General features: G+C 43.8%; 1 protein-coding gene across 4 annotated transcripts in view; it reads right to left on the reverse strand.

The window, feature by feature from the left end:
• Nucleotides 1-21,357, reverse strand: part of Hipk2 (homeodomain interacting protein kinase 2) — a 191,980-nt gene that overhangs the window by 18,761 nt on the left and 151,862 nt on the right. For 2 of the 4 annotated variants that reach the window (XM_085683615.2, XM_085683613.2), the window contains exons 10-12: nucleotides 18,274-18,413; nucleotides 15,558-15,737; nucleotides 11,180-11,461 (exon numbers count right to left, since the gene is read on the reverse strand). In XM_085683615.2, the coding sequence (XP_085539741.2) occupies nucleotides 11,180-11,461; nucleotides 15,558-15,737; nucleotides 18,274-18,413 (602 nt within the window). Of the gene's footprint in view, nucleotides 1-11,179; nucleotides 11,462-15,557; nucleotides 15,738-18,273; nucleotides 18,417-21,357 lie in introns of all 4 variants that reach the window. The other 2 variants (XM_085683614.2, XM_085683612.2) reach the window with 1 other exon arrangement.

Below are 21,357 nucleotides of genomic sequence, written 5' to 3' on the forward strand. Positions count from 1 at the left end.
AACCAGTTAGAACCAGGGAGTCACAAAGCCGTCCATGATTAACTGTCACATGGGTCTTCCAGATGATAATTGCTAAGAACCCGAAAGAAGGCGAGGAATGAACTGGTCACACACATTTGCAGCTCTTCACATTAACAGATAGAACCAGGTACATTTTAACTAATAAAGACCCCCATTCCTCACTTGTAATGGTTTACAGAGGTCCACGTGCATTTTAAAAAAGCACAACACAGTGTTACCATAGCAATTTCATCCCTAGGCATGTTATCACAGGACATGAAGATGGGACTCAAACAGTGATTCTTAGCTCACTGGCCACAGCAGCGCTGTTCACAACACCCAGGAGAGAACAACAGTGTAAGCACTGGCCAGTGTGCTGTGGATTAACGAAACCTTGCATGCCCATACCATGGAACTCTCGTCAGTCAAATGGTTGAGAGAAAAGTGAAGTCCTTTTTTAAAAAAAAAATATTTTTCTTGTTCTTAGTTGTGTATATGTGTGTGTGCAAGTACCCACAGAAGCCAGAAGTGTCAGGATGCCCTCGACACAGGAGGTTGTGAGCTTCCTCATGTAGGTTCTGGGAATAGACTGTAGATCCACTGGAGGGCAGTATGTGTTCTTAACTCTTCAGCCATCTCTCCAACTCCTTGAGTAAAGTTCTGATATGTACTACAACATTAATGAACTCTGGAAGTATCTCATAAAATAAGCCAGAAACAAATTTTGCAGGATTCAACACACAAAATATCTAGAATAGGCAAACTCATACAAAAAGAAAATAGATTATAGATACCAGAGGTCTGGGGGGTAAGAAGAGAAAAATGTCAAATTATTTAATGGTATAGAATATTGGGGTGGGATGACAGTTTTAGAAATAGATAATGGTGACAGTCAGTTTCCCCAAATGATTAAAATGGAAAATCTCATATTTTACCATAATTTTTAAAAAAAGAATGTGTAATCTCCCAGTGAACTGTGTACAGTGAATGGGTGAATTGTAGAGTATATAGGTTTTCTAATTTTAAAAAGCCCATGGGCTTATCCACAACAAAAGTTCACAGGGCGCAGCCTTGGGCCCTCTAGCAGCAGTGCTCAGCAGATCTCTTGTAAGAACTACAAAGTGAGTGCCTGGGAAGAGGTCCCTGTCCCTGGAGAGCAGAGGACACCTGTGGTGGAGGAGAGAAGAGGACTTTCCTGTGGTGGGAGTGGTCAATGGAGGCTGCTGGTCCTGAGCAGGACACTGTTGTTCTGTTGTTGGGGGCTCCTTCCTACCAGCATAGGTACAAAGTGCTCCCACAACCAGGGATGGAGCCAACCAAGGATTCACTCCAGGCAAGTTCCCAAGGGGATGCAGGAGGCATGCTACTCTGTTCCCAACTTAGGGGTTCAGTCACTGTCACTTGTACTTGATTAAATAACCCAAACACAGTGGCTTCACTTACCATTTCCTGAAATGGAGATATGTTCTGCTGCAGGGGCATGATCTACAGGAGGTGGACTTGTGCAAAGATAGAGGCTGGCTCTCAACGCGTCCCCACAAAGGACATTCTAGCTCTGCTCTGCTGTCCTTTACAGGTGGACCCTGAGGACCCATGGCCCTGGACCATTCGTCTAGCTCCAACCCAGTCTGAAATTACTAGGGGAAGTGGGAGAGATTATTTGCAGTATGAAAGGGCCCGTTCTGAATATCCCTTAAAGATTTACTATGAAAGACAGTCAAGATAAATCCAGTTTACTGTTCCTGTCAAGAGAAGCCAAATCTCCTCAGTGAGAGGACCTTACACATAAGCGCAGTCCTGGTCACTTCCCACTGAGCCTCCCTTCCTTAGGCCATCAGTTATTTAGAAAGCGAGCAAGTGAAGCAAACGACACTGATTTTGGCTAATCTCAACTCAAACACAATCCAAATTGTGCCCATTTGGAACCTATAACTCAAGATTTGCAGATCCCAAAGAATCTCCAGCTTAATGCAGCTAAATTCTTTCCAGTCCCTGGAACTTTCTGAAGGCACAGTGAGCTACCTCATGAATCAGCATGCTGCCACTGAAGGAAGGCTTTCTGGGCAGAGTCCTGTGAGAGCTGGAAGCGTGGCTGGATCACCTGTGAGGACTCAGGGCCAGCTTCACAACAGGAATCTGGCGGGCAGCGAGCGGTGCATGTCAGTGTCATGCTATCTGTGGAGGAGAGGAGCGGAAAGCCCCCAACTCCACGGGAGGCCCATCCCTTTGTTTGTACCTGGGAAGCCCTAACAAGCAAAACCACACGGCACAGCATAATATTGCATCTTCTCGGATGAATATACGACAGGTTTGGGAAAGGTGAATTAGTTTGGTAGCTCTGCTTCTAATCTTGTCTACTGCTAGAAATGTCTGTGCTCTACGTAAATATACTATCCAGATTAGAGAACAATGGGAAGCTGCTAAGTGGCTCACTTTAAAAACCAAGCACACATCTGAGATTGCCACTGTGAGTTCTTCAGGCTCCTATATGTCGATACTACTGGGATTTATTCTACCATTGTCTCTAATTATTATTGACAGCTTATCAATCCCATTCTGAGCTGGTTAATGGAAGTGAGAGAGACAGCGATAGGAGAGGAATAAGAAATATTTGCTCAAATGGCCTTGACAGACACCACTTCTGAATAAGAAGCAAAGCAGCAAGAGCTCACGACTGTATTGTGTTGTCATGGCAATAGATGATTTTCATCATTTTAAAATGATGAGAGGAAATAAGGAGCTAAGAAGTATAGAAATGAGCCACAAAGGAGAAAATACAGCCCGAGGATCAGATGCAAGCCTCTGACCCCATCCCTGTAGGATCCTCTCTGGAATGTGGTTCTGATTTCTATTTGCTAATCTCAATCAATTTTATTCTTCAAGAGCAAGTTCAAAATCCATCTCCTCCAATAAACTTTCCATGACTCCTTTCTCTCCCGACTTCAGCGTAAATGTTGTATGTGAAAAAACCAAAAACAAACCTACTTTTCCATCACAACACAGATGACCAAATGCGGAAACACACACTGGATATATAACCAAGTACCAAAGTGCCGAGCGTGTGTTACTTCCTTCTGCCCTCACAGCACAACCACATGGTAAAGGAACTGCAAACAAGGAGAGCTTGAGTCCTTGCTTGTCCAAGGTCAAAGATCTGCAGTCTTAATCACTAAGCTGCATAGCCCTCTGCCTCCCCAGAGAGGTTTCAACGAACACTGGAAAGGTAAACTGAGGCAAACTCTCTCACCTGGTTTCCCCAGGACCCATTTGCTAACAGCGGTTTTCTTTGGGCTTGGGGAGATTTGCATGTAGTTTCCTGGTTGAAGGAAATAAGACAGGAGGCTTAGGCTTACTACTTTGTCCCCATGCCCTTTCTGTTCTAAGGCCCTCAACCAGAAATACACAGTGGGTTACTTTTAACCTGCCCCTAGTCAGAGAAGGATGAGAAGCCAAGGCCTGCGGGCCAAAGTGCTCCCTCTGATGTTATGTATCTTTTAGTTTAGCTATTAGTATAGGAAAAAATACCATAAATTTGTTTGTTTACTTGTTTTGTGTATGCATGCCTACGTATGGAGGTCAGAGGTCAACCTTAGGTGTCATTCTTCAGGAGATGTCCATCTTGTTTTTTGAGACAAGGTTTCTCTTTGGCCTGGAACTTGCCAAGTAGGCTTGGCTAGGTTAGTCAGCTATTGTGTCCCAGGGATCTGCCTGTCTTTGTAATCTCAGGGCTAGGGTTATAAGTATACACTACCATACATAACTTTTCATATGGGTTCTGGGGTTCAAATTCAGGTCCTTATGCTTGCATGGCAAGCACTTTCCCAACAGAGATATCTCCCAGTCCCCACAACTTTATTTAATATGGTACATACATGCAATTCAAACAATATTATCTGCTTATTTATGCGTGTATGTATATACTCACATGTCTGTCAACATTAAGGTCAGCCTTCACATGACTACTTTGTAGGACATCAGAAAAGGGACTGGAAGGAGGTGTAGGCTTTCTTGCCCTTTCTTCAGTGGTTCACTTATCCATTTCCTAAATCAGTTTGACGCAGCTGTCTGGATAGCCAATCACATTAAGTCTATGCATTGAGCACATCCCTACCATGCTGGATCCAACCCTCTCTGGTGCTCCTAGCTCCAACTGTGGAGAGTAAGGAGTAGCCAGGAGATTGCCACACTTTAGTGTGGCTCTGTGGTCTACTAAAGCATTAGGATAAGCTGTTGGGGACAGACAGGTTGGCACTGTGTCGCTTATTCAAGATGTAGTCCCTGAGCCTCTCCACTCTGCCCCCTGTCCTGTTTGTAATGGGGCCCTGTGATGAAGACACAGTGATCTTCCACGGCTGGATGCAAGCCCCACAAGACTGAAATAGTTTTCAACTTAGGGGTGTGTTGTAGCTTGAAACAAAGTTCCCTTACAGGACTCTGTGAGTCTGCTTTCTTTGTTTCCGCCCTCTAGCTGGCAGTCACAGTTCAGGAGTGCATTCTGATGATGGTTGTATGGGGCTCTTTAACCAGTATAGGAGGGCGGTGAGTTTGCATTGCTGTAGGTGTCATTGCAAAGAAATTTCAGTTTGAATTGACATTTTATTTTATTTTTGGTTTTTGAGACTTCTCTATAGCTTAGAAGCCTGTTCTGGAACTAGTTCTGTAGACCAGGCTGGTCTCGAACTCACAGAGATCTGCCTGCTTCTGTTTCCCAAGTGCTGGGATTAAAGGAGTGCGCCATTGGGCTGACTTTTTAACTCAGGCAGTAATAAATGAGTGTTTATTTTTCTTCCTCCTGTTGTTCATTTTTCAGGCAGAAGTCATTTTAGCAACAGTTCGTAAGTTTCTGACTGTATCTGGAATAATTTTACGCCTTTTCAATTTAGTATAAGGAAGCAAAATAACTTGGGTCAACTCTTTTTTGGGGTGCGTATTGAACCCAGAGCCTCATGCATTCTGGATAAGCAACAGGAACTACAGCTCCCAACACAACTACAGTCTCCTAAATTTTAAAAAAAATATATAAATACTTTAAAAGTAACTTAAGAAATTGTCTTTATACCTAAAACATCATGTGATACTTAGAGTTGACGTTGTTTGCAACCTTGGCTGAACAGTCCCCATGCGGCTGCTGTGTACTGTGAAGTGTGGAATGCAGACGTGTCTGTGACCTGACTCCCCTACTAGAGATGGTCATTCAAGTGACTTGGGGAATGGCTGTGGGAATAATAAAGCCTGGACAAAGATATTTTTTGCAGATCAGCTGAAATGAATCACTTTTATCACACACTTAAAATGGTTTCCTTATGACAGAAGTTTGTACATCACAGTTTCTGTAAGACCATTTCTGCCAGGTGGTGGTGGCGCATGCCTTTAATCCCAGCATTCAGGAGGCAGAAGCAGGTGGATCTCTGTGAGTTTGAGGCCAGCCTGGACTATAAGAGCTAGTTCCAGGATAAGCTCCAAAGCTTCAGAAAAACCTTTTTTTTTCTTGAAAAACAAAAACAAAACAAAATAAAAGACAGTTTCTACATAAGGTAAGTTAGGCATGAGGAGTTGGATAAACAGACATGCCCTCATAAACAATGATCAAGAAGATTCCAAGTAATAGAAGACACAGACACAATCAAATACTTCTCTCATGAAAAACATATTTTAAAATATTTAAAATAAGACCAGTTCTACTTAATCCCAAGAAATGCAGGAAAAGGGGGTACTTACTGTTTAGTTTTTGTCTTTATGCCAAGTCTCTAGCCATGATTAAAAATATCCCTTAGTCTACTAGCGAACCATTAAAAAATAGAGCTCCTGGATTTTCAGTGGTCTGCCCATTTATTAAAATGTCCGGCGACAATGAGATTTAAACTTCTGCCGATGTCCTGAGGCAGCCCCAGCACTCGACGAGCACCTACCTGTGCTCGGGACTGTTACAGCTCTGTGTGCACACTGGACGCTAACACGGGATTGGTTACAGGAGGCAGGATAGAATCAGGAAGTGCTAAACTAGTGACTAAAAAGGAATCAGTTATTTTTGTCAGTAATTAATAATATAATTTCTTCAATGGCATAGCACTTCCTGAAAGAATCCCAATTCTTTTACTTGAACCTTTATTAATTTGACTGAGTCATTTGACTTTCTTGGGCCTCAGCTTCCTCATTTATTGAACGGGAACAGAAGTGACAAGCCTGTGGGTGAAGCAAGTGGCAGGTCTGCTATGATTCCCCTCAGTTGTCTTGATTACGGTGTTTTACCACAACAGAAAAGTAACGAATACAGGGACAGCATGTCTCCAGTACTCAGACTGGACCAGGGAGGAGCCCACAGTTAAGAGCCTTCTTGTTTAGGTGCACATAGTAAACACCTGACTTTTCTAGGATGGATGCTTTTCCTTGAGCTCCTTAGAGCTTTTATCTCCATCTAAGAGGAAATGCCTCAGAAGTCATCTCTCATGCCCAAATCCACTTTCTCCAACATTCAGCATCCTCTTGGATAAGCTTTGCTACTGTGAAGCTCCCTGACTGCTCACCTTTGAGGCTCTGCCACATCAGTCACCTCACTTAAATCTACAACTCTCTTCCTCAGCTTCCCTGAGTACATAGCTGGTTCCTCTAGAGATGCTCTGCTTTGTGTTAGAACGATTTGTACATGTCTCATCTTGCTTATTACCTGCAAGCCTCACAAAGAGACTGCTGCCCTTATTTGTATAACACTTGGAGTTCCAGACATATATCTAACAATGATGGGGCTGGTAAATATTCACTGTGTTAAATTTTATGATAATTATGATTTCCAGAAAAAGGCATTCTAACTCCCTTTACTTCCTCACTGTTAAATATAGCCACAAATACGTGATCCAATTACACAGTGGTTTCTCTATGAGTAAGCGCTTTTGGCTGCCGCTTCTTCAGGTGGACTTTCCTATCCTTATGGGTACTGAACCATTTTCTAAGGTGGTGCGGGAGAATTATCTGTATTCTGTCAATCATATTTTAATAAAACGCTGATTGGCCAGGCAGGCAGTATAGGCGGGTCAACCAGACAGGAAGTAGAGGTGGGGCAAAGAGAATAGAATAAGGTTATGGAGGAGGAAGGTCCCTCCGGCACTCCTGCGCAGATCACTGAAGAAGCAACATGTAAGCTCCCCCCGCTGGAAAAGGTACTGAGCCATTATGGCTAACATAGATGAGAATAATGGGTTAATATAAGTTATAAGAGTTAACAAGAAGCCTGACCTAATGAGCCAATCAGTTTATAACCTTATGGAGTCTTGTGTGTGATTTTCTTTGTTGCTTGCCGGCTGTTGGGGTACTGGGAGGGACAGAAACCCCAACAAGCCAGCCCTCATGTTACATATGGCGCCAACGTGTGGATAACAGAATCCACAGAAAGCCTGAGAAAGCTTGGGAAAGAATAGAGTAAAGCATGTTTTGTTGGTAGCAGCAATTTCTCGGGTCTACTTTGCTTGCTAGAGGCAAGCAAGGCTCTCATCTAAGAGAGGCTTCCTGACTCAGCTTTAGCTGCAAAACCTTGCAGCTCACTAAGAGGTCCTGCCACGAAAGACTTAAACGATGTTGATGAAAAGCTGAACGCATGCTTTTCGGGTTTTCAGCTGTAGCAGGAAAAAAGCTGCGCTGTTTTAAAATGCCGGCTATCTGGGCTGTCCTGCCAGAGCAAACTCTGACTCTTTCAGGCAGGCAGTCCGACTGAGTGTGGTCTGTGAGCAGAATGCTGCAGCTTGCTTGCTGGCAAGGACTTTGAAACGCCATAGAGTTGTGGCAGTGAACACAGCTCTGGCTGGTACCTCAGCCTTGAGGCTGAAATGCTAAGGAATGAGCTGGATCTAGCTGTCAAAGCCACGGCTCTCCATATTGCTTAGTAAATTAATGGCTCATGTGGTCAGAAAAAGAAAAATATACAGTAAAGAGAGATTCAAAGACGAAGAAAACCTCTAAATGGTTTATAATGTGTTACAAATAAATTCAGGATAAAAGTTAAAGTTCTTAAAGTAAAAAGAGAGTAGTTAGGTGTGGTGGTACACACCTTTAATCCCAACACTTGGGGGCGGTAGAGGTAGATTGACCTCTGTGACTTCAAGGTGTGGTAGCACACACCTTTAATCCCAATGCCTGGGAGGCAGAGACAGAAGGATCTCTGAGTTCAAGGTGTGGTAGCATACGCCTTTAATCCCAGCACTGGGGAGGCAGAGACAGACAGATCTCTGTGAATTCAAGGACAGCCTGGTCTACAGAGTTATTCCAGGACAAAGATACACAGAGAACCTGTCTCAAAAAGTTAAAAGTAAAAATAAAAGAAATAGAGGTTGAAATAAAGCTACATAAAGATGAAAAATACACAGAGAATCTTGATACTGTATGCTATTATACTCTCTTTAAATTGTTTGAATGCTGAGGAAGGAGAAACAGCTGCTAAAAGACTTTTGTTTATAAATGCTGCAGAATTAATCCAAGATAGACATTTTGAAAATACCTTGGCTTCAAAACTGAAGTCAAAAGGTATGTTACTTTGGAGAAGAGATTTTGCTTTTGTTTCCACAGAAAATGAGAGGCTATGGATTCATTCTGAATTAAGAAAAATCAGTTTTGATCAAGGGAGGCCACCTGAAAAATCTCTGACAGGAACAGATGGCCCAGATGTCTGAGTTCTACATCCAAAACAGATTCAAGACTGTCGCCTGAGATGATCGAGACTCACAGGATACTCCAGTCATGACTTGATTATAACTCTAAATTTTCTTTAGGTCCGCTTAAGACTATCAGCGCCCCCAACCAGCAGAAAGTAGCCTGAAATACTACGCCCACATTCCCAACAAATGGATTATGGGTATTTTCCTTTGTTTAAAAAAAAAAAAAGAGAGAGGGAAATGGTGCGGGAGAATTATCTGTATTCTGTCAATCATATTTTAATAAAACGCTGATTGGCCAGGCAGGCAGTATAGGCGGGTCAACCAGACAGGAAGTAGAGGTGGGGCAAAGAGAATAGAATAAGGTTATGGAGGAGGAAGGTCCCTCCGGCACTCCTGCGCAGATCACTGAAGAAGCAACATGTAAGCTCCCCCCGCTGGAAAAGGTACTGAGCCATTATGGCTAACATAGATGAGAATAATGGGTTAATATAAGTTATAAGAGTTAACAAGAAGCCTGACCTAATGAGCCAATCAGTTTATAACCTGATGTAGACTCCGTGTGATTTTCCTTGGGACTTGCTGGCTTGTTGGGGTACTGGGCGGGACAGAAACCCCAACGAGCTGGCCCTCATGTTACACTAAGGCAACAATCATTTATCTCTGCAGAAAATATCACTGCTGCGTCTTTCTCTGTAAGCCCTGTTACCACAGTGGGTAGCTGTGGTCCTTTACCATGGCTCCGTGGCTTCAGTCTGCAGCCACTCAACAGAGTCTCTAACGTGTTCTCCCTCCTGGTGAAGGCTAGCAGTCCCCCTATACTTCCTACTGGATAAAGTTGTGAGGTTCAGTTTGTGGTTGTTCTTCCCCACGTCCCCCGCCACAGGCTGCTGCCTACCTTTGAGTCTCTGAGTCCTTCTCACCACACTTCTCACAAGCTGCATACATTTTAGCTATGTTTCCTCCTAGGGAAAGAGATCTCTGTTCCACTTGCCCTCCACTTTCGGCCCTAGTGCTCTGGCTGCTGGAGAGGTAACACTCGTCTTGCTGTCCTCCTGTAGTCAATCCTCTCCTGGGCCCTCATGTTCAGAGTTGCTGTCAATTCAGATCTCAGCCTTTAAAAATGACATTGCAATCTGGCTGACAGCTAGGTCTTTAAATTGCTTTTGCATTTCTCCAGCTGTGCTCAAGGCTGCTCAGCTTTTCTTACGCCAGAGCTACACATGCACAGGCGTCTTAAGCCAGGGGCCAGTCTTGGGTAGGAAGAACCTTCCTCTCTGGAAGGAGACCGAGTCCTTGGGATTCTCAGGTTTGGGAAGATGGAACACTGACTCAATTTGGGGCTATGATCAAAGAGGAAAGTGAGGCCTGTGAGCAGATGGAGCGTAAAGCGATGCTAGAGTACAAAACATGTGCCTGGCTCACCACCCTGTGTCCCTCAGATACCTAGCAAATGACAGGAACAGAAACACAACAATGTATTATCAAACCACACTAATGATCACACCGAAGCATTCAACAGGAAAAAGGATGTGTTAGCGAGACACATACTAGTCTGACCACCAAACTTCACCTGGAAGGTGCGAGTGTTGCATCCTGTAGGAACTGCTATAGTCAGTCTAGCTGAACATTTTGTAATGACTTCAACCATGAAAATTTATTATCTAATCAAAAACATTATGGTTAATAATTAGCAGCATTATATCCAATCAGCAATCAACAATTTGAGCCTAATTGTGAACAGGGAACTTTGTTCCCAGTCATGGGAAGTACAATGGTGGCTGAGAGCTCTGGCTTGGGGTGGCAGGCCCTCTCCCTGGCCTTGTTCCTAATGCAAAGATAACAGCAGGCTGTGCTAGTGAAGCTGTGACCACAGAAGGTTAGTGGACATCTATCTGAGCCACCTGAGCTGGCAGCCCAAGAAGAAGGCACATGTTGCTGGGGTTTGGTTACTAAGTGCAGAAAAGAGGATCTGGTGCCAGGTTAACAGTCTTGCAAATGCAATAAATAATTCCTCCCTCCACCCAGGAAGCACATACAGAGTAAAATGAACTACTGTTACTTTGGAATAAACAGTAATGCTCCCTGGGTGAAGAGCCAACTGGCAGTTTAAAGGATTGGGCTAATCAGACATAGGGAAAGTTTTGATTAATTGGACAATTACTTCAAATTCTGAGTGAGCCAAGGTAATGTTAGAGAGATATCCTGACCAACTGGAAATAAATTCAATAGCCTGAGGCAGCATTTTTTAAGCTTATAAGTGTTAAAACAAACTGGGATTAGGAGCCCAATTTTTATAGTCTCAAGTTCCCAAATGTTTAGGGACTGTAACTATTCTTTAAGGTCAAACTCACTCAAAATTATTTTGGTTTTGAACAACTATGGCAAACTTGCTTGTCACTCTTATGAAATAATTGTGGATCTAAGAACATGGCAAAATGGGGGTCAGCAGGAAATAATCAAGCTTCACGGAGTGGCTCAGCTCCATATAGCACAGTGCATGCCTCTGTTCTCTCCCCAGTCTGCAGGCACGGCCTCACCTGGTGGGGGCGTGTTTCTGCTCTTCCTCCTCATCCGTGTCGCTGCTGATGGTGATGACACTGACGGTGGGGCTGGGGGTGTCAGGGATGACAATCGTCTGTCGTTGTCGCTCCCTTGTGGTGCTGGAGGCCACGTCACCCCACCCACAGGTGACTGAGGTGCTGCAGGCTGGGCTGTTGTGCACCATGGCACACCGTGGGGGAGTGTTCTCCTTGACACGCTTGGATCGCTGAGGGGAGCTGGTAGCTTGTGAAGAGGTCACCTCACAGGTGGAGACATTTCTGTAATGACAAAACAACACAAACTTACAGAGAAAACTAGACCCTTTATCTCCACCCAAGAGGGCCCAACTTTCAGAAAATACCAGACTTACCAAATCTCCACAGAAAAAAGTCCAAGTCCCAGATGTCCCATTGTGACAGAACATGTGGTGCCTCTCTCTAGAGGCCTTTAGTCAGTCACTATGGGACCTCAGCAGGGCCTTCTCTGGGCTTTTGTCTTGAGAGTTGGTTTTTCTAGGGGCAGCTGTCCTGATTTTAGCTACCTTATCCAACATGGCTGTATAGGATAACCTTCAGGATTAACACAGCTTTTGGCTTCATCTGATCCTCTCTCAGTGGTTCATGATTCTTGTTTTAGGAGTGTTGAAAAAAGTGGTGTTTGCCACACAAGGTTGTGGTTTCCTTGCTGACAGCTGGTTTATTATTTAATTGCCCACCCCATCCCCTGCCTGTGCTGGGCACTGAACCAGGTTCTCACAGATGCTTTAGTATGGAGTCACGCTGGCCTAAGACACTGTGAGAGTCTCTAGAGCTAAAGGACACAACCTCAGCTGTGGGTGTGTGTAAGCGCATAAGCCAGGTCAGTCTCAGGGCACTGAGACTTCCTCAGGAGCTGGCCAGCTTGTTTTGAGACAAGGCCTCTGCCTGACCAGAACTCACCAATTTAGTGGTTACCCAAGTTCCTGAGGACTGGCCTGTCTCTGACCTCTTTCCCCAGCACTTGGATTACAGGTTACACTGTTCAGCCTTTTTATGCAGGGTTTAGGGACTAAATTTAGGTCTTGGTGCTTGTATGGCAAGCATTTACACATGGAATGATCTCCCAGCCCCTTGGCTCACCTTGCCCTTCTTTCTCTTCTGGGAAAAGCTATGGCCATTCAGATTTGTGTACAGTGGAAAACAAAACCCTTTTGGATTTTGACCTGAGCCTCATGGGAGGCTTATTAATCATTTTTAATGATAATAAAAAACTGGAACAAATGAAAGAGGAAGAAGGAATGCTTTAATAGGGACTTTAAAAAATTATGGATAAGCCAAATTCAACTATATACTTTTAAGTTTTTTAAAATTATTTATTAGTTTTAGATTTATTATTTTATGTGAATGAGTGTTTTTCCTGCATGCATGTATATGTATGCTTGATGCCCTAGGAGGTCAGCAAAGGGTATCAGATCCCCAGAGACTGGAGTTACATATGGTTTTGAGCTGCCACAGGAGCTCTGGGACTCAACCCTGGGTGCTCTAGAACAGTCAGTGCGCTCAACTGGTGAGCCGTCTCTCTAGCCCACCAAAAGGGCCTTTTAATTCGGATTGATTGATTCTATATTAGTTCTGGTAACTTTAGGGAACAATTACCTTTCTTTCTTCCTATCAAATCCTTTGTTGATCCTTTTAGAACTTATGCAGTGAAGACCAAAGTCAAAAGAGAATAAATCTTTGAGCCTAGTATGTCCTTAGAGAGTCTAGTACCTCTAAGTGAAGAGACAGAAATAAGGTGGAAATAGTTTAGTAAAGGCAAACTTGATTTTGTCTACAGCTGGCTTTAGCTGCATCTGGAAAGTCCTCTCTGGAGCAGGTAGTACGGCTTTCTGGCTGACTGCCCCTTTTACTCTGTTATGCGTGCTACAGCTTGTACAGTTTCAGCACTTAGAGTATGTCGACTCGTCACTGCTACAGGAAAAAGCATTACTACACAGGGAGGGCCATCTGTGTGATTCCTCACAGTTTTGCTGGAGACTGATCTTCCAGCACTCAGGAAGCAGAGGCAGGTGGATCTCTGTAAATCTGAAGCCAGAACTCATCTACATAGTGAGTTCTAGGCCAGTCAGAGTTTCAAAGTGAGACACTATCTTATAAACAGCAATAACAAACACTTAAAGAGACGATTTGCAACTATATGGATTCTGACCTGCATAAGCAGTGTGTTCATCTGAAGAAGTGGTAACAGACAGGGATGGATTTGCTCAATTGGTTGTGGGGCCAAGGGTCCTGACAAGGTGGTCACAAGAATGCTAAGCTCAGTTCTGTGTGATCAGTATTCTAAGTACGGCACCTATCTGAGTCTGATGGAGCATAGAGACCAAAGCACTGGTTTCTGCTGCCTCCGATGACACTGGCATGCTGTCATAAGGCTGCCACACAAAAGCATTCTGGGGAGCTATCACTGATACAAACAGAATTTCCTTGTGTTATCAGAAATCCCCTAACAAGGGATTTTGAAGAAGGATGCCAGCTCGAGGGAAGTCAGCCCTTGAATTAATTGTTGAATAAGGATGAAAGGAGACAGATCTAGCTTCTGGCATCTGACATATGCCTCGTATGACTATGAGGAGGAGGAGGAAGAGGAAGAAGAGGAAGAAAAAGGAGAAAGAAGAGAAACAGAGATAGATAGATAGATAGATAGAGAGAGAGAGAGAGAGAGAGAGAGAGAATTTATTAGTGTGATGGACAGACTTGACACACCAGCAAAGAGGAATCTCAAAAAAACTGTGTCCATCAGATTGGCCTGTGGGCGCTACCATCCCTGTGCAGGTGGGCCTGCACTGTATAAGAAAGGTAGTAAAGCATGAGTTTGGGAGCAAGCCAGTAAGCAGTGCTCATCCATGGTCTCTGCTTTTAGCTCCAGCCTTAGCTTTCCTGTAAGACGGAACAAACTCTTTCCTTCCCAAGTTGTTTTTGTCCAGAGTCTTTTTATTACAGAAACGGAAAGGCAAATTAGAACAACTAGATTTTTTTTTTGTCCCCAGTTTCTTTTGTTCAATCCTCCCCAAATGAACAAAGGTTTAGAGGAGTGGGAAAGATTAGCCATCCACTGTTAAGCATCTGGGAGTCACCAAAGTTATATTTAAGCCACCAACCAAATGTGTTCATGTGGGAGCCATTCTGTAGTTTCATGATCTAGATCTGACTTGCTAGCTAAACAGCTTATTTTTAAGTTATGAGTTATATTTCTGACCTCAAATCTCAATGAAAGTGCATTTCTCTAATGTTTTTGAAAAAAATATCTTGGTAATTTGTACTCAAATGGAAACTCAGAGGCCTGTTATTTCTAGAAAAGATGACAGAGATTGTGTGGCCAACTTTAGTCAGACCTCCTCATAGGCTCAACTGTGCCCTTCTGATAGTCTAGTTTCAGCTAAGAGCCTTACTAGTTCATTTCAGCTAGAGACCCTCCCCATTCTCTTGATATATGATCAGATTCCTCATCCTCCACTGTCCCATGGATGACAGCTAATCACCATCATAGAGTTCTGTTAGGGGATCTAACTCTGATGCATGAACTGACTCTGTGAAGCCCATTCTCTAGGGAGAGATACCTTGCTCAGCCTAAGCTCGGATGGGGGTGGGATGAGAGGTATGAGGGGGTGGGAGAGGGCCTTGGTCCAGCCTCAATGAGGTGATGAGAGAGACTTAGTTGACTTCCCAGGGGAGGCCTTAACCTCTCTGGGGAAGGGATGGGGGGGTGCGGTGGGGGTGGGGTAAAGTGGGAGGAGAAAAGGGAGGGGAAATGGATTGGCATGAAAAAATAAATTAAAAAAAAAAACCGAGAGAGAATCTTTTTTTTTTTTTTTTTTTGAGAGAATCTTGTAAGGATGATTTAGCCAGTTTCTGTTGTCTCCTAAACATTAAACATTGTTTCCCCTACATGACCTAGACACTACTTCCTGGCTGCAAAATTCTCATTGCCCATGCTAAGTGCAGATCGAGCCCTCTTTTTCCTCCCCTGCAGCATTGGGACCCATACCCATGGTCTCAAATAAAATCTTCCTCACTGTGCTTTAGTACTTGTTCTTTAACAAAGGACTGAAGCACTCAAGACATTAGGCACACCATGGCTTCAGGTCTCCACCTTGGAGAGTGAGGGGGACAGAAACTAGGGAGAGTCAAGAGGCAGGGTTACATGTGCACAGAGCCCAGAGAGTGCTTTCAGCATGCTCTGGAGTGTTCTGTGGACTGGAAGATGCTCCCCCAGCTCTTGTAGGAAGAGCTGCTCTCTACCCATGCCAGGGTAGTGCACCAGCAATCCCCACTTCAGAGCAGTGTTTAGCATTTCAATCTTCTGGTGTTTCTGGCTACCAAGGCTCTTGGCACCTACCTCACAGATGACTGGTGCTGCTTACTCTTCCTGGAGGAGGTGGTGCTGGTTGGCTGTTGCCTCATCACGTGGGCTACACCCACATTTAAGGGCTGAGCTGCTGGAAGGGTCACATGTCCAGTCAAGAGTGTAGGTTGCTGCATGATGGGATTGTAATGGCTTCCATGAGCATGCGTGTTCCTGAAAGAGAAAAGGGAGCAGAAGGCCACTTAGTGGTTTTTATAGAAGCTGCGGTCTTTAATGAGATGTAGTGTCTTCCCAGATAAAGGCTGACTACTGATCGCTATCTCTCACTGAAGAGATGAGCTTTGCCAGGTGAGTTGGCACGTGGGCTTCCCAGAACTAGAGTGGGAGTCCTGTACTGAGGAAGTAGAAATCAAGCTGGGTGATGAGAAGCAGACCTTTCAAGGGAAAAGAATGTCGCGTTCTAGAGAGATGGACAGCCCCTCCAGCCTTCAGAGTCCTGGACAGGCGACTATGCTCAACACTAATATGCACATTTCATTTCAGAATTTACATAGCAACTTAAATGGGCTCTTTTCTTCTGCTCTGTGAGGTAGGTAGGATGTTTTAGAAATACTACTTTATTAATGAGGAGATTGTAGTTAATGTGAAAAACAAACTGATGACTGGGAGCCATATGTTTCTGGCATTAGGAATCATTAACGTTCTTTTGAATTCCCTCAGTAGCTAACACAATGCTCAGGCATGTAGCAGCTGATCAGTTAATTACATGCTTGCTGAATGAACAATTAGATTAACTGAAGGGTGACTAGACATGTATAGAGTTTGTATTAAATCAAAATTAATAACAGCTATACACATGCAGAGAGAAATAGGCTGGCAGCCTGCATCCTGGAAATAGGTGACATTTTAGTCTTCCCATCTAGGCTGGATGGTGTTTAAAGCCTTGTTTTCCAACAGAAACATTTAAGGTGGTGATTAATTCAAAGATTTATCCATAAAAGCACATTTAACACACAATAAAATTAAAAGCTAAAGAATTCATTCAAACTTTAAAAAGAAATCATCAAATTCCATCTTTGTAACTTGAAGGGATAAACAAGAGAAAGAAAGATTTTCAACATTTTATAGTGAAGCTGATAGTGATTCCCCCACAGGCAGGCCCTTTCTCTTGGAGACAGGGCAGCACTGGCACTCCTCTTTTGTCTTCTGGTTGTGGTTATGGCTGCTCTTTTGACCCATAGTGAAATGCAGAGACTGGGGGATACCAACTAAGAGATGGAAGAGAGGTGGAAGAAGGCAAGCTAAGAAAGTATGTATAAATAAGTGCATGGATATTGCTGAGATTGAGCTCTAACTGCTGAAGAACAAAGGAAAATACGATGTGGTGGTGATGTCTTTCAGGAGAACAAGGGGGAGGGGAACACAACCGTAGGTCACATAGCTTTCCACTTGGCTGCTATTCCTAATGAGCTTGAAGAAAGGCAATCCTGTCTACTGTGAGTTGTCGTGAATGGGTGAAGGGAGATGCCAAGCTTATTCATTCTGTTATGTTTAGGCACCACTGCACTGAATGGTAAAGACAGCCAAGTGCTTTGTGTTCCATTTTTGTTGACGCCCCCTCTACCCCACAACTCTGTGAGGTAAGCATCATGACCCCATTTTTCCGAAAAGAAAACTGAGGCCATAAAAGTTAAATAACCCGCCCCAGTTCTTGCAGAGCCAGAAGAGAAACCAGACTGCAGCCATGGGATGGCCCATGTGCTCTCCTCCTGTTAGTAGTCAGAAAGTAGTTTACATGGAGAAGTCAGGGACTTATCAGCCTCCTGCCTACCTTTTCCTGAGCGTTATTTACTTCTTCAGACACAGTTTCACTATGAAACTCAGGCTGGCCTCAAACTTGTGATTCTTCTGCCTTAGCCTACGTGCCAAGACTTCAAATATATACTACCACATTCAACTCAAGAATTCTATGCTCAGGAAAGGAACTAGGGAGACCCTCAGGATGGTAATACAGCTACCAGAAGATATCAGGGAATAATTTCTGCAGGAGGCACAGCCCAAAGGGGTCATAGAGCTGGGGACAATTTGAAGGCTGTCATAAGGCTCTGAACTGGTCAAGCAAGGCATTGTGGTGGTGTTGCAATGAGGGTCAGAGGAAAAGTGACAAGTGCTTATGACAACAGCGGAGCAGGGTGTCCATGGGGGTCAGTGGGCTGCATGGGCAGCTTTGGAAACAGATGTAGGGTGCTGGCAGGCAGCGGCTCGAGTCCCTGGGGTCTGCGGGAGGGGAATTCTTCTCCGTAAGACACAATGATAACTGAAGACGCACATTTAACAAACACGCTAGAGCTTATCCTTCCAAATACAACTCATCTGTCAAGCTTTCCCTGGGGAGCTCAGACAGACAGGCACCTATGTCTCAAAACTTCATGAGAACACTTTTGAGAATTGCTTAGGGCTTTGGGGACTCTCTTCTGTATTCCTTCACTGGTGACAAATGTTTGCTTTCTGAAAAGATCCTAATTCTGAAAAAAACCAAGCCAAGTCTGCTTTACAAGATGTAACTGAGTTTTGGTAGAATGTGATAGTTAACTATAAATTAATCGAGCTGAATTTCTGGTATCCTGGTATATTGTTTAAGCCACCACCCATTACACTGTGGCTGTAGCCCACATGATGTTTTCTGTCAGAGGAAGACACAACTCTTATCCCACTAACACTGCTCGACCCAGAATGATTTCCTGCTCACCTCCAGTCGGCCAGTTGCTGAGTCCCTGCCATGGTCTCAGGAATCACAGCTGCATGCTGCACGGACGTGTGGGTGGCCACGCCAGTCAGCTGCTGCCAGGCTGGAGGAAGCAGGATCTGTTGGGCCCCACCTGGCCAGGCCTGCTGTAAGACAGGACAGTCACAATCACCACATTTTGTTAGTCACCTAGCAGACTTGCATGAGTCCAGAACTTAATCGGTGTGTGGACTGTGCTAGGTCTTGTAATGGGTGAAAGTGTTGACTTCAAAATACCAAGGAAGAGCTGGAGAGACGGTTCAGAGACCACTTATCATCCCATAAATTCTTAATGTCAGCTGACAAAATGAAAGAAATGATTCTATGAGTTTATTAATTATAGCTAACTATTTCAAGTCCACTGAATTCGCAGCGGAGAAATAAAAGTTAACTGGTAAAACCATTGTAAATTCAAAATATTTAATAAGCTAGGTGTGGTGGTGCACACCTTTAGTCCCAGGACTCAGGAGGCAGAAACAGCTGGATTTCTGTGAGTTCAAGGTCAGCTTGGTCTACATAGCAAGTTCTAGCCTAGCCAGAGTTCAGGTTTAAACTCTGTATTAAGAAACAAACAAAACAAAACAAAAAGCCAGTTTCATTGTCAGGATTTTTACTGTTAGTGATCTGAAACTCATTTCCAATTCCATGAAAAACATGAGCTTTGACTAATGTCATTAAAAATGTATCTTGATATCAAGATAAGTCATCTTTTTTCTCCCCTATTTCCTTGAATTTTACCTCAAAGTCCTTTCTTAACCTTTTTCATTGGCTGTGAAGATGATGCTTACAAATACAACCAGCTCATTTAGATGACATTACACCAAGCACCTATAATTTATTATGACTACTACTAAGAAAAGAGCTACTATTTCTTTAAAGAATTATTACTATTATTGTGTATATGACATGAGAGTGCACACATGCATCTGGAGGTCCTGGAGACAACCTTTGGGAGTCAGTTCTTGGTTTTCTCCTCCTATTTTGTGATTCAGGAATTGAATTCAGTCATTAGGCCTTCAAGGCAAGCACTTTTAACTGCTGAGCCATATTGCTGTCCCCTCCCCTTTTTTGAAACAGGATCTTGCTACGTATTCCATATAGCACCTGAGCTCAGGATGCTTCTGGCCTCGGTCTATCAGGTGCGGGAATTATGGGCAAACACCACTATGCTTGGCTGCAGCTAATATTTCTCGATCCATACTGTGTGCCAATGTTTAGTCATAAATAAATTTTTAACTTATTTAACTTATTTATGGTCCTATGATGTAAGAACTACTATTTATTTCCATTTCTTAGATGAAAAAGCTGAGACTGGGAGGTTAAATGACTTGCTTAGAAAATATGGCAAATTATTTCTTCTTTTCTCTGAACCCAACATGACAGGGAAGAAATAAAATACATAGATCCATAGACGCAAGGAGACTGAGGACAGATAGTGACAGTTAGGATGTAGAGGTGTAACAACACATGGCCATTTGCCAAGAAAGTTAGCATATTGAATTATTCTAAGGTAAATCTGCATATAAAGCCTGGCTAGATCCCCAGCTGCAGGTGTCTGCTGTCCTCAGAGCCAGACGTTCCCGGGAAAAGAGCTACAGGTATGACCTGAGGGTAAGGGTCTGCCAGTGGAAATGCTGGGCTTGCTTCTTAACGCTCTGCAGGGAAGGCCACATTTAGCAGTCCATCCTTGGTCAACTTTCTTAGCATGCTGAGCAGTTTAATGTTTCAGTCTCAGCTATGCATGGACAGCTAAGGCAGCCTTTAGAAAGCATCTAACGTGGAAGCCATCACGGCAAAAATAAAATAGAACTCACATGAAACAAAAGCAACGTACGAAACAGAAAAAATTCCAAAGGTCTATAATTGTTTATAATTAATATCCACAGAGTTTAAAAATGTGCATCTTTCTTCATATAGATATGTACACATAGAGCAAGACAAGGAGCTCCCAGAAAAGAGAAAAATGGCAACGGAAATGGAGAAGTCAAAAAATTTCAAAAAAATGAAATTCCTCAGAAAATAGACACCCCCCGCACACACACACATCACACACTCCCACATACCACACCACACACATCACACACTCCCACACCACACACACACCACACACTCCCACATACCACACACTCCCACATACCATACACACACACACCACACCACACACATATCACACTCCCACACACTACACCACATACACACCATACATACTACACACTCCACACCACTCATACCATTCCCACATACCACACACACCCCACACCACCCACACTACACACACCACACACACACACACCATATATACTACACACTCCACACCACTCATACCATTCCCACATACCACACACACACCACACCACCCACACTACACACACCACACACACACACCATATATACTACACACTCCACACCACTCATACCATTCCCACATACCACACACACACACCACACTACCCACATTACACACACCACACTACACACACACACACACACACGCACACGCACACGCACACATGAGGGAAAGAGAAGAAACACTAAAAGATCTATTTAGAAGTATAAACGTCCAGGCTGGCGAGAAAGGTGGCTCAGCGGGTGAAGTGTTTCCCTGAAAGTGTGAGGACTAGAGTTTGGGTACCCAGCATCCATGTGAATGCCAGGCAGGAATGGTGGCCCATATGAAATCCCTGTGTTTGGGAGGTGAAGACAGGATTTCTCCAGCAAACTATAAAGCTAGACTACACTGGTCAGAGAGGTCTAGATTCACATGAGAGACCCTTCCTCAATATATAATAGAATCCAGGACGACCTGGCCAAGGGTGACAGTATCCATAATGGGCTGGGCCTTTCCCCATTAATCACTAACTAAAAAAATGTCCTACAGGCTGCCTACAGCCTGGTTTTAGGGAGGCATTTCCTCAGTTAAGGTTCCCTCCTCTCAAATGACTCTAGTTTGTATCAACTTGACATAAAACTAGCCAGTATTTATGTGTCCACCCACCACTAATATATATGGATCAACACACCCACACATTATATACACACAAAAATAGT

The sequence above is a fragment of the Myodes glareolus genome, chromosome 25 (assembly GCF_982192425.1).
Source record: "Myodes glareolus chromosome 25, mMyoGla1.1, whole genome shotgun sequence".
In the NCBI taxonomy this organism is placed as follows: domain Eukaryota; kingdom Metazoa; phylum Chordata; class Mammalia; order Rodentia; family Cricetidae; genus Myodes; species Myodes glareolus.